Source organism: Pieris napi, chromosome 8 (assembly GCF_905475465.1).
Source record: "Pieris napi chromosome 8, ilPieNapi1.2, whole genome shotgun sequence".
Taxonomy (NCBI): Eukaryota; Metazoa; Arthropoda; class Insecta; order Lepidoptera; family Pieridae; genus Pieris; species Pieris napi.
The window spans coordinates 3,108,844-3,122,099 of NC_062241.1; the positions used below are offsets into that span (position 1 = coordinate 3,108,844).

The 13,256-nt window shown below is 30.5% G+C and overlaps 1 protein-coding gene across 1 annotated transcript; it reads left to right on the top strand.

The window, feature by feature from the left end:
• Positions 1-278: 278 nt before the first annotated feature.
• On the top strand, positions 279-11,665 carry LOC125051803 (transcription factor E4F1-like). Its single transcript, XM_047652368.1, has 16 exons — positions 279-550; positions 631-721; positions 1,611-1,781; positions 2,200-2,308; positions 3,030-3,152; positions 4,297-4,460; positions 5,169-5,280; positions 5,501-5,610; positions 6,308-6,402; positions 7,249-7,474; positions 7,845-7,916; positions 8,240-8,393; positions 9,376-9,510; positions 10,013-10,117; positions 10,794-10,867; positions 11,564-11,665. The coding sequence occupies exons 1-16, from the start codon at positions 486-488 to the stop codon at positions 11,582-11,584; spliced, it is 1,827 nt and encodes a 608-aa protein (XP_047508324.1). The 5' UTR covers positions 279-485; the 3' UTR covers positions 11,585-11,665.
• The last annotated feature ends 1,591 nt before the right edge of the window (positions 11,666-13,256 follow it).

A 13,256-nucleotide genomic window follows, 5' to 3' on the forward strand; every position in this document is an offset into this window, starting at 1 on the left:
GTTGAGTGTGCTTGAGACTTCGAGTGGGCCGGAACGAAATGAGCACAGCACTTAGACGTTATAATAAACCACTCAAAAATATTCAGCGAAAGATATTCTATTCCTTTTACTTTGCGTTCCTGCCTTCTGTTTTTGTGCAAAATTTTGAATCTGTACTAGTAAAAGCTGTACTAAATTAATTTATTTCTTCCACTTTATATGGCAACTATTTTAATACAAATCTTGGTAATTGTAATAATTATTAATTCATGAGTCTATGGTTTCCAGATCATTCAACCCTAAGAGGTCAAATAGGTTTATTGACTTCAGTTTTATAGAGGTCACTGGCCAACGACCACGTGTGAAAAAAAGTAATTCAAAAAATTGGAATTCGTCTCCTGGTAACGTAAAAAAACAATTTATAACAATAGACGACGTCTTGAAAAAAGGAAAGTTTGACGTGCTCGGTTTTTTTGTCTAAAATAATTGAATAAAAACAAAATAAAATGTTTTCTGACGAGGAAATTAAATCCGACAGTGGCTTCATGAGACCAGATGATGAGCTTATAAGGTTCGATCTTCATTTTTTAGTTATTCGAGCATGGCCGTATAGATTTTATTATTTTTCAAATCATATTTTTTGTTTTACAGTATTCAGGAAGTGTGTTTAGTTGACAAGTATGATAAGAAGGATTTCGGATTTAACACCGAGCCAGTATTATTTAATTCTGGTAGAAGTAATGTGCGTATTTCTTGTAATTTTTTCCTATGTCAAAAATTTGCTTATAGTGAATTTATTATATACTATCAACCATTTGCTCTTTTTTTATTTATTTATAGATATACGAAACAAAATACTAATACACACTTAAAACAGCATTTTACTTACCGAGTCGTATAGAAGCATTTTTTATTTTGATTTGACATTTTGATAATTTGACACAATTGTTATATTAAAATGTTAATGTCAACAAATTGTATGTTGTAACCAGTCCTTGACAAGGGCTAGAAAATCTAAATTTTATAGATATATAATGAAACAACTTCATATTTAATATTTAGTTATTTAAAACTTTACTATTTATTGTATTCATATTTAACTGGAACATCAACATAATTTCTGCATATAGTTTATTTTTGGCTTAAGAAAATTTGATTAAGTCTTGTATCCCGAAAGTACCTCGGGTTACCTGTTTTCCCCCAGCATGATGCTCAAATCATTCATCTCCTTTATACTATACTAAAACACCCTGTTACTTAAAGAATAACTATAAATGGGTCTTTTAATTTATAACTACGAATTATATTCCTTAATATAAGGTTTGGAATGGTCCATTTCTATCATCATAGACATAACATTTATTACTAACAAAATACACACAGAAAAACACAAAATAACAATAATAAAAAAAAGCGTGCACCTATACTGATTGGGCCAGTCTGCTTTTTTTGTTTATTTGTTTGTATTCAGATCGCTTATAAGCGATAAGGCGGTTGTGCTCAGCTTAGATTTATTACCGAATCTTTTGACTTAGTGTTGTCTTATGTGCGAGTGTGAATAAATAAAATAATATATTTTATCGCATCAATTTTATATTGATGTTTGCATCTTCAGTTAATAATTTTTTCAGTTGGATGTTGGCCGTTTCTTCCGCGATGGTTTCTGTGAAAGTCTGGAGCAACAGCAGGCCAAGTTTGCGTGGACGGAAGAGGATGGCAATATCGCCTCTCTCTTTTCCTCACCAGCTTTCGGTGCCGGGTCCAGCAAAGAGCTTGATGAAGCTCTTAATACTGAATTTAAGGTGCTTTTCTACGACCCTTTTCAAACCTTTTTATATTATATTATAAATTAATAAAATTGTTTATTATAGATTTAAATTAACTACAAATAATAACAAATTAAAGTCATTGTAGCTACTTATTTAAAACATTTAACAAATGCAAATTCTACAAACCTATTCATAAAATTCCTTTATATGATAAAAATATGATTAATGTCGTTATTGTAGTTATCGGTCTTTTTTATGTACCATTTTCAATGAATCAATAAATACTATTATTATTATTTATTATACAACAAATATATTATATTACTAGCCCGGCCATTTTCGGCGCATTGAGACCGTATCATGCTATAGTTTTCTTCGATACATGGACAAAATTTTTTTGGCAGTTTAAAACAAATAAACATCTTTTCCTTAATATGAGAAACCTTTATAGGAAACTGATACGTCTACGGAAAGCAATGAATGGAAAAACAATGGTGTCGTATTTAAAACTAAATCAACTAACTCGAATGCAGTGTCTTCTACTTCAGGAAATAGTTCAGGTACCATGTTCTATTAATAATAAGAAATATACTTAAAATAGTAAATAGGTAAGTTAAACATGCGACGAATGATCTCAGTAAGTACTTGACATTATCCTTGAGTAACATAACATCATATCTATTTAAAAAAATAAGTTAGCCACAATGCCGTGATAGCCTGTTAATATTTTATAATTGACATTACAGAAGTATTTCTTTACCAAAGGGAGTTGTATAATTGTATATTAGAAGTGGTTAGTATTTTTACTAATACTCTTATTATATAGGAACCGGGCGCTAGTTGATAACGCATACAAGTATCGTATAGTATATATATGTATTCAATTCAAATTATTTTACTAAAATTATAATTGAACACGAAGACAAAATTTAAAAAAAAATTGTTAAATTGGCTCCCTCCTACACTTTATATAGCGTAAATATATTTGTCAAAAACTACACACAAAAAAGTTCAAAAGTACATAAATTTATTTATAAAAAAAAACACAAATAAATAACATCGACTCCACTTATTAGACGCGAGACTATTTGAAATGAGCGCACAATTTAGAATGTTGCGCTCATTTTTTGAGGACGTTTTTTAGACGTTGAGTGTGCATCTTGGGTTTTTTGTATATCAATGATTAAATCGTTCAAAAAAAGCTACCACTGAAGAAGTCTTCGCTACTTCAATTACTACTACTACATATATAGTACAATAACAATATACATTTGTAAGTAGGTGAACGACCAAAAGGAAAGAACGCATGTAAAATCGATAAAGAAGATCCTCGATCCAGACTTCACTTCGTCAAATATATTAAAACGCATGGACGAACTATCAAACTATGGGAATGTGGCATTTGTAAGTTAATAACTCTTTTCCGGCATATTTCTGAAATTTATAAAACTTTAGTGGGAAGACGCAAACCATATTTGTTTACAGAAAATTTTCACCATACATTTTGTTTTATCCTTAACGGTTCAATGTTATAGGTGAATCCTATCACTCAACACAGCCCTGCGATTCTGTAACTCACTTCACGAACTCACACAGCGGTTTTCGCATCGGCGGTCTGTCATTTTATGATTCTGAAAAGGTGGGAGCTTGATTATCAGAATGCCAAATCATAAAATGACTGCTTCACGACTGATTTGAGAGTGACCGCCGATGCGAAAACCGCTGTGTGAGTTCGTGAAGTGAGTTACAGAATCGCAGGGCAGTATTTCATTAAATATATAATAATATTTTGTATTATTTACCCTTAATCATAAAACTAAATAAGTCGAGTTACAACTATTTTAGATGAAATTATGAATCTCTTTTCACGACTGCGTAAACACAATTTAAAAAGTACGAAAACGCGCTTTAAATTTTTTTTCAGTAATCGCATAAATGGTCATTTTTCTTCCATACTAAAATATTCTATTACAGATTTTATTATTTGATATACAATGTATGTATGTATTAAGCATTGTATGTATTAAGGGTAATTGATAAAAAGGAGGGACGCAAGGTGTAAGAATAGTTTTTTGTTATATTAAACTTTGTACTTTTGAAAAATGCTAAGTTTCTTTTAAATATTATAATTATTGCTAGTTAGTATTAGTTTTTTTTTATTATTAAGTAGTTTTAAAAATATATTTAATTTCACAAAATACCTTTTCAGTCACATACTTCGTTTTATTTTAGTTAAAAACTTTTTTATTGATCAGAGCTTAGACTGACGATTCTGACTTCATTCTAACACAGTTGTAGTATTATTTTAATTAAATTACCAAATAGGTCGGACAACCACAAATAGAGTCGAGAGAGATCCTAGATCATTATATCATATCTTCACGAAGTTCATAATGTACGTTCATAAATGTAGCAAATCCATGACAAACAATATACTCGTATATGATATACAAACTTTTCAAGAAATAGAGGATCCTTTTAACATTATAATATTACTGTTTTTCAATGTTTTAATTAGTACTAGTTTAAAACTTAATCTCAACTCCAGGTAGCCGAGAATTCCAACACCAATATACCCTGATGCGTCACTTACCTACTCACACGGACGAGAGGAATTACCACTGCGATGAATGCTCCAAGAGCTTTCGTCAGCTTTCAACCCTCAGCCAGCATCGCGCCATACATTCTGCAGAGAGACCCTATTCTTGCGAGGTTTGGACTAATTAGTATATTTATTTAATACATAATACAAATAATCACTACAAAAATACGCAGACTTAATACAGCCAACCAGTAAGTATTTATAAGCAACACACATTAAAAATGTTTTACAAGTTATAATCAAAGTAATTAACAGAAACTAGATAAATTTAAATACACTAAAACAATAACATATTTTGTCACAAGAGAATATTGAAAATTATAATAATAAAATAGTTGTTATTCCTCTTACAATTCTTAGAGGTAACATACCTCTAAGAATTAATAAGTACTGGAATTTCAAACTCAAACTCAAAATATCTTTATTCATATAGGTATACAAGTACACTTATGAACGTCAAAAAATAAGTTGATTTGTATAAATCACAACTTAAATAAATAATGAGGGCAACGGTTTATCACCAAACTGAAATGTTCGCTGAATTCAGTCAAGAAAATTAAATTATTATTATATTTTGTTTAGTAAAATTTATGAGAATGTTTAAATCTATTATAATTCTTTGTTACGTGTTACGTTACGTTTGTATATTATAATTTCATCGACTTACCTACTCTATAACTGAGGTTAAAAATTGATAATGATTAAAAAAATTATTACATTTTCAAACAAAACAATATTTTATTGATAGTGTTTGATTATGTAGATCTATGTTTTGGTATGTACAAGTCTTAGTACAAACTAGCATAACTAATCACCAGGTATGCAAGAAAACGTTTAACCGCGTCTCCACTCTGATCTCCCACCGCAAGACCCACTCCGAAGAGAAGCCCTATCGCTGTCACATCTGTCCCAAAGGCTTCCATCAGAAAGGTTTCCTCTATTCCTTCTTTCCCTCCCAAAATAACTTGCCTAATCAACTATCTTCCAGTGTTTCCTAATACCAATTCTTCTTGTGATATAATATTAATTAGGAGTGCTAATCAAAGAGGAAATATGGCTTGTATATCTACCCTTAGTAGATTTTAGTTTAAAAAGAAATAAAAACATATAAAAAAATTTAATGATTTGTAAGAAATTTCCAATTTTTTAGGTAACTTGCGTAATCACTTGTTCACCCACACAAACGAACGTCCATATCGATGCAATATTTGCAAGAAGGGTTACAACCAACAGTCCAATTTAGTTTGCCACAAAAATAAGGTTGGTATTTTATATATTGATTGTGATGTATGTCTAACAAAAAAACGTGTGTGTACTTATGTACACGCGTTAGAAGTTAAACTTCTTTGGTGTAACAAGATAAAAATCTTTCAAAATTTTTATCTTTCGCCTTATTCTACGTTTGTATAAAAAATTTACTCTCATCATTTTTTCCCCAATGCAATGCGCCAAAAGAAGTATAACTTCAAAATATTCTTTAATATATTATACTAGCTGACCCAGCAAACGTTTGTTTTGCCATGTATATATATTATTTCTAGGATTTTTTTAGTTCATTAAAAATAACTATCTACAATAATAAAAAAAATGGGATTCATCGTAGAGTAGTGAAAGTTAGGGGTTGTATGTATTTTTGTATCATAAAAAAAACATAAACATAAAAATTGTCCAAAAAATAATAAAAAATATTTCGGGGTGGACTGTGGGTTTTCATACCCCTTAGTGATAAAAATAGATAGTAGCCAATTCTCAGACCTACTGAATATGTATATAAAATTTGATAAAAATCGGTCAAGCCGTTTTGGAGGAGTATGGTAACTAACATTGTGACACGAGAATTTTATATATAAGAAAAGTCTTTTTACCGAGAAAAGTAGTAGGCTATAGAACATTCCGCTACGATTGAATTAATGCGGGCTAAGCCAGTGAGTTATGTAGATATTTGTGTTCATTCCAGGCACATCCAGACAATAAGGAAACAATTAGTATTGAGAGAATCAGCTGTCAAACGTTACCTTCCACTTCAAAAGCTAAACCAACTACTAAACCTAGGTTAGATTTTTTATTAATTGCCTATCGTGACGTCTAATTTACCTAACATTTCATTTAAGGTTCTAATTGACCTCTATCTAATGAATATATTTTACTATTGCACATATGCTATTTTTGAATGTGAAAAACATATTAACTAATTAATCTTCAAATGTATTTATAATCTGTAAAATATGTATTGTATTGTAATTATGAATGAAGTCACTTGGTGATAAAATTAACTTAACGTAGTTTTTTGGAAAACTAAATAACTATTATTACTTCGGTTTCCAGTCTTTATTAATATCTGGAAATAATTGATAATTTTAAACATCTATCTCAAATTAAAATAAAACTATAAAATCTGTCAGAGATGTATGAACAGACTCAATGAAGCCAAAGCTCCCTTGTAGCTTTATCATCAATTTGGTGATACTTTCGGAAAATACGAGTAAATATTTATATTAAAAATCTTAGATCGCCGCGCATCAAATCAATTTTTATACAGATAACTAGCGGACCCGACAAACGTTGTCCTTTCTTAATATAATTGACAGAAAAACATTATAATAATATGCTTATGTTGCTTCTATACATGTTTCTCACTGTTTTAAACCTTCCCTGAACTTCCACAAATATTCCAACATTAGCCAAATCATTCTAGTCATTCTCGAGTTTTAGCGAAACAAACGAACAGCACTACATTTTCATATACATATATACTAATTACAATTGATATTTTATCGAACTCATGATTGAGCTACAGATTAACTTTAGCTAACTAATAAAGCAAATATCCAATTAACCGCCCAGTTAAAGTTAAACTATGGATCTGTAACACAACTAATACTTTTTTTTTTTTACCAGACCCGAATGTGAAGTATCTTCATCAATGAGCCCAGAAACGACTAAACAGCTTAATACAAGTTTCTCTGGCCTTTGGAGTGGTGGAGTAATTGTTGATCCAATTAAGACGTACCATATGAGCGTTGCCGTGGCAACCAGACAAACGCCATTTGCTCTACTCCAAGATGATAATGGAGTTAAAGTTCTCGTAAAAGTGGTTGACACGGAACTGCTTGGGGGAAAACAGGTTTGTAATTATTATATGGGATTAAAAGTCTAGAAAATCTTTCAATAAATCTTAGTTTAAATAATAAGAATGCATTTGTAATACAAATAAAAAAATGAATTATTTAATTAGCTTGATTCGTGACCTAAATTTCCAATTTAAGACAAAATAATTGTCTAAATTTTAGTTTTCAACGTTGAAAATAATAATAATAATGTTGGCCCATTTCTACGAGTACCTTTGATTTACATTTGCTCACTTAACGTGTTCTATAACTATTTATTTAGTGAATTTATTTAAAATTGTCAACTAGATAGCCGCTATTTGCCATATCTTATTCAATTTAACAAACCAAAATTCACCAGAATAATAATATATCTAATATTTATAGATGTTAGTTCCTGCCACGGCTGAAGATTTGAGAGTTGGTGGTAAGATTGTGTTAAAGGATCAAGATTCGCAGGTATATAAATAATTCCTCACATTTATTTATTTATCACTGTTAAGACAGAAATTAAATAAAAATTGTTTACACCATATTTAAAATTTAAAAAATGCCAAATATAAAATACTAATATAAGAACATGTAATTTCCATATTAAAACATTTATTTGTAGAAAGCACACACACACTTATTTATATATAAAAGAAATGCAAACATTTTTATTTAAAAAATGGGCCCAACTCACTCTACCACCTCCACGTCACCTCGCCTCGGAGATGACCATACTTTTTATTTTCTGTGCATTTTACCTTTGCGTGTCTCATACATGCGGCTTGTTCTAGGACATACAAATTGAATCAGTACCGAAAGAGAGCGCTCTTCAAATCCGAGTGCCGGTTGTAGCCACTGTGGTGCCGAAGATTGCTCCTGGAGGAGAACTTCATCTCGCTGTTGAGGAACCGCATCACGCGTACCACAGTGCACTGTCTACTGATAGTAAGTTATATTATTTTCTATCACTATTGAAAGGAATCTCTAGAATACAGGAGTGTACAATTCAGTGTGAATTACCCATTAAAAGTGCCACATACATTTCTTTGCCAGCATCTGAAATTAGTAGTACCGTCCCCATTTTGAAATGTCTGACAAATTTCTTGGTGCGCGCAAGTAATAATTATTATCTACCAACATCTAATAAAATCATAATAAAATGTATTTATTTTTATTCCTTGCATTATTAATTATCTATAATGGCAAAGTTTTAATTATCGCACGGTTCTCATTTATAGGTATCTTAAAAGATTTTATTTTAATAGTACCGGTAACAAAACTTATCATATCAGTTATTCCTAAGTTTGTGCCACATTTATTTAAGACTAGAACTCTAGATAGTATACATTGTTTTACTAAGACTAAGACTATTCAATATTTTTTAAGTTAACCTGAATGACTGTAAGTTATTCCCCTTATGTAATGGTTAATGTAAATTATACTTATATAATAACTTATATTATTATACTTTTAAATATTATATTTAATTTACATTTGGGCAGCGACGCTCTTACCGGCCAAGAAAAGTATGTGGCAGTGTTTCTTACTTTACCTATTTGCTTTAAAAAAAAATTAATAAACATAGAGAAATCAGAAGATAAGACTACTACTTTTGGTTTCAAATTTCAAAAAATATTTTTTTCTTTTTTATATATTTCTATTAGGTATTTACATACTATTCTTGAATCCTTGATAGAAATAAAAACTCGTTTTTAACCGGCTTCAAAAACACAGAACCTCCTTCGGGTATCAATTCGACTTTTTTTGTATTTAAAGCATCCCAAAAATGTGCTACGTTTAGTAGAAAATGTGCCCTTGACACATGTGTCACTGTGTTTATTTTAGCAATTATTTTGAGGATATTTTTCTTTCGAAGGTTTAGGTGTCAAATGAATTTTTGGAGTTTGTATTTTTTTGTATTTCACAGATAAAGGTTCTTGCATTACCAGCGAAGCTCATGCTTCCTGCAGTAAAAACGTTGATACCAATGAAACGATTGTTATAAAAAAGGAGATTCCATCTACTTCAGAGATCGATGGATTTCAACATGTATCATCATCAGGTTAGATCTTATATTGACTACGTTTTTACGGGATTCAAACGTGATTAAAACTTTTGAAAAAATATAAACAATCAAAAATGTGTGTTACATCATCTAATAATGAATTACATTGTGTTTTAATCAGTTAAGTTTGTTATATGTGTGATACTTATGAAAATACTATATATTTACTCTTTACAAGTTACAGTCAACATTACAAATCCCTAAGATTTTGAAGCCGACTTTCAAAAATAGTTAATTTTTACCTGTATGTAAGTGATATTGTTGGAATTGAAAAATATTTAGACTTGGTACAATGTATGTATGTTTATCAACAAATTTCTCGGATAGGTAATATCGGGATGAAAATGCATTGATTGACGCAGGTATGTTCAAACCTACGAACTGTCCAAATTTTATCAATATCAGTCCATTCGTTTTTGAGATGTGAACTTATTTCTGGAGAGATCCTAGGTAAAATGTATAAAGAAGGTTTATTTATTTAAAAAATCATTTATTGTAGGGCCAGTGATATTGTCTTCGTACAGCTTGCTGCCACCGGCTCCGTCTCCACCCCTCGACTATATTCCACTTGACCTGTTCGAGTCTATGGCATGCATGCCTATGGGTTAGTGTGCCTACCTTTATTTGAGTAAAGTAATTTGCGAATTTTAGGATTACTAGGATCGACTTCCGGTAAAAATTGTTTTGTATGCACTATAAAGAAAATCAATACTTTATTATTTTCATAATTAAATTCAACTGAGCGTTTTTAGGGACTTTTTTAGCCCAATAAAGTATTTCCGAACCAATTCGACTTACGGCCGCTTTGTACCCTATAACCTAAAATTAATTCAAATCCAGATTTTCGCAAATTGAGATTGATAATTAATGTCAAAATTCAAAGATATTACACTGAAACGATCTATCGATCGGTTATTGAAAAGTATTTTATGAGAAATGGTATCTCTAGTAGTTAAAATTGTATTGGGATTGAATATAGAAAGCGGTCCTTCAAGAAAACTGACCACTCTTAAAAAGTTGTCACTTGCGAGCCTTCTGGCTCTATGAGTGGCTGTCTCACTTGACATCAGGTGAGCCACCGGCCCGTTTGCCCCCTGTTCTTTAAAAAAAATCAATCGTAAGTTAGTTACAGATTAAAGAAATTTCATATATATTTAAATTTTTAATCGGGAAAATAAATATATTTTAATCTTTAATTGTTTTGACTCAAACACTTATACACGTATTATTTGAATAAATTAAATATTGATTTGTTTTTAAATGTAAAGAAACGCTTCTAGGTCCTCAAATAACAACTGTGAACATAGATCAGCCGCCGTCCGATGAGTCTGATATTTTTATCACCAAATTTGAGGTAATTACTAGAATTTTCATTTAATTACATTCGCTCTAAAAAAACACGTTACCTCTATATTTTGGCCTCAGATTGCTGTATCTATTTTGTGGTTCTTTTTCTCTTAATAGGTGATCAGCCTTCTGTGCCTGACACACGCCGTCGATTCTAGGGTGTAAGGCATTCTTCTTAAAAAGCCAGCAATGAGCTTGCCTTTTGCCTCTGAGCTGCCTGCCGTAATGTGAACGACTTCAGGATTTAGAGGCACCACTAGGCCAACACTGTTTTCCTGTTAGCTTAGTGACTAAAGGGTGCAATTTGCATTTTATTCCCCAGCAAAATTTATACTATATAATATTTTTTTTTGTATCGAAATATTTGCTTTAGTAAGAAATTTTTATCTCTAAAAATAGAATTTTAGAAGTTACAATATCGCTAATCGTTCGATAAAACAGTTACTTTTGTGTAGTGTAACTTAACCGTACTTTTATCCTACAAACATATATTTTGTCGTATTCCATTGCATTAAAAGGACCGCTATTTTTTGCATTTATACCCCTCATTCAATACTATAGCGCGCTTAACTAAAGTATTTTTCTGTCAAATCGTATTAGTACTAAGATAAAAATAAACAGTTATTTTTATCTTCATCTTACTAAAGAACAGTCTCTTGACTGTTAGTGTTTCTAAATGTAAGCAATTTGTTTTTTGTTACAGGATCATTCAAACACGGCCTAACTTTTTTGTTTGCATGTTTTTTTTTTTAATTTTAAGCACAATGTTTTATTAAGCACTTGATTTGAATAAAAATATACTATAAGGTTGTATTTTTATTTGTTATACTTGTATAGTAAATCATTTATTTTAAGAAACGTCTGTTGTGTGAAGAAAGTTGTGTTGACCATGGCAATGTTGCAAAATGTACAAATGTTGTATATAATTTAAACATTTTACTATAATTGTACCAAACTATATAATCTATACTTTTTTGAGTAGCTCTTATCGATGAAATAGCATTCAATTCAAGTAGGAAAAACTAAAATACAATTTTATCAATAATTACCAAAATAAAAATCTCTTATGAGCCCGCCCTATTCTATAAAAGGCAATTTCCTGTCGTCAGTGTAAATAATCCAGTATTATGATGTTGCGATGACATCGTCTATTATATTGTTATAATATCGTATAGTATTGGCACGTGGACGGAAATACTCCCTTGAGTTGGGGTTCTGTGGTTCTAGCTTCGGATCAGAGATGGCGGTAGTAGCTTTATTTGTGCCTTATTCGAATTTATTAACTTCGTATTCATTTACAATATTTTGTAGTTTTCATACATTTTAAGAAAAAGTACAGTCTAAATTTACCTTAAATGTAGAGAGCGAATTGCATTATATTTAAAAAAGCATATTTGTCTGATAGTATTATTATTATAGTGGCTTAACATTTCACAAAGTATCGAGAATAATAAATGTAAAAAATACTTTATCCTACCTATTCAGTTTGTTTAAATTATATAATATATAAACTAGATATAATAACATTAACAAATTTAATCAACATAAACATGAACACTTAAACAATTTTTTTCATTATATTATATAAGAAAAACAAAAATAGTATACGAAAATGCATGTTTGTTTATAATATCCAAAGATGGCGCTATAAGTTGCATTCTAACGAATGATGTTATATAGAAAAATATTAACTAAATTAGTTTATTACATTTTCTATTACATATTATTTTAAATCCCTGCCCTACATACATTAAATAATTGAATGTTTCAAATGCTACTTAAGTCATTCTTTGTGCAACATCCATAGGATCAATTTTTTTCGAATAGTTTATTTACTTATACTTGGTGACTTTTAGACTGAAGATAATTTCGAATAAAAGTAATAATTTTCCTGTTCAAAACTCTATTCTACCCAACCTTTATAAGTCATCAAGAACCAACACAATACCGTCTAATGTTAAATATTGCCCACGTTTTACAATTCAAAGGATTCACATTCGTTTAACAAAATTTATAATTGTATTGCAACGCATCGTCGGGCCTATTTGAAATCAGTCAATTTGGTAATGACCAGCCATTAACCACAAAAAATATAAAGCGATATAACAAGAATGTGACAATAAAATGCGAATTATACGTTCAGTTTTTTACCAAAGGCTCACGCGTGGCCGGCACGTGATAGAAAATATTAAAACTGGTGTTATTTCTGACACGCGGACTTTCCCACCAATAAATAGAAAATCTTGTAGCCCTATTGTCATAAACTTAAAGCGGTAACACCCTAAAACCTACCTTATTCCACGGACATACGGCTTACTGCAAATCTGACCGTTTTAATGCGACTCTACCGTTAGAGGGCGTTGAAAAAAAGATTCTATTTTTTGAGGAATACAGTT

Excerpts from the sequence above, each read along its gene's own strand:
- LOC125051803 (XM_047652368.1), top strand. The coding sequence starts at position 486 with ATGTTTTCTGACGAGGAAATTAAATCCGACAGTGGCTTCATGAGACCA. Across the intron at positions 5,611-6,307 it reads TAGTTTGCCACAAAAATAAG|GCACATCCAGACAATAAGGA; the intron begins GTTGGTATTTTA and ends TGTTCATTCCAG. Across the intron at positions 10,118-10,793 it reads TATGGCATGCATGCCTATGG|GTCCTCAAATAACAACTGTG; the intron begins GTTAGTGTGCCT and ends AAACGCTTCTAG.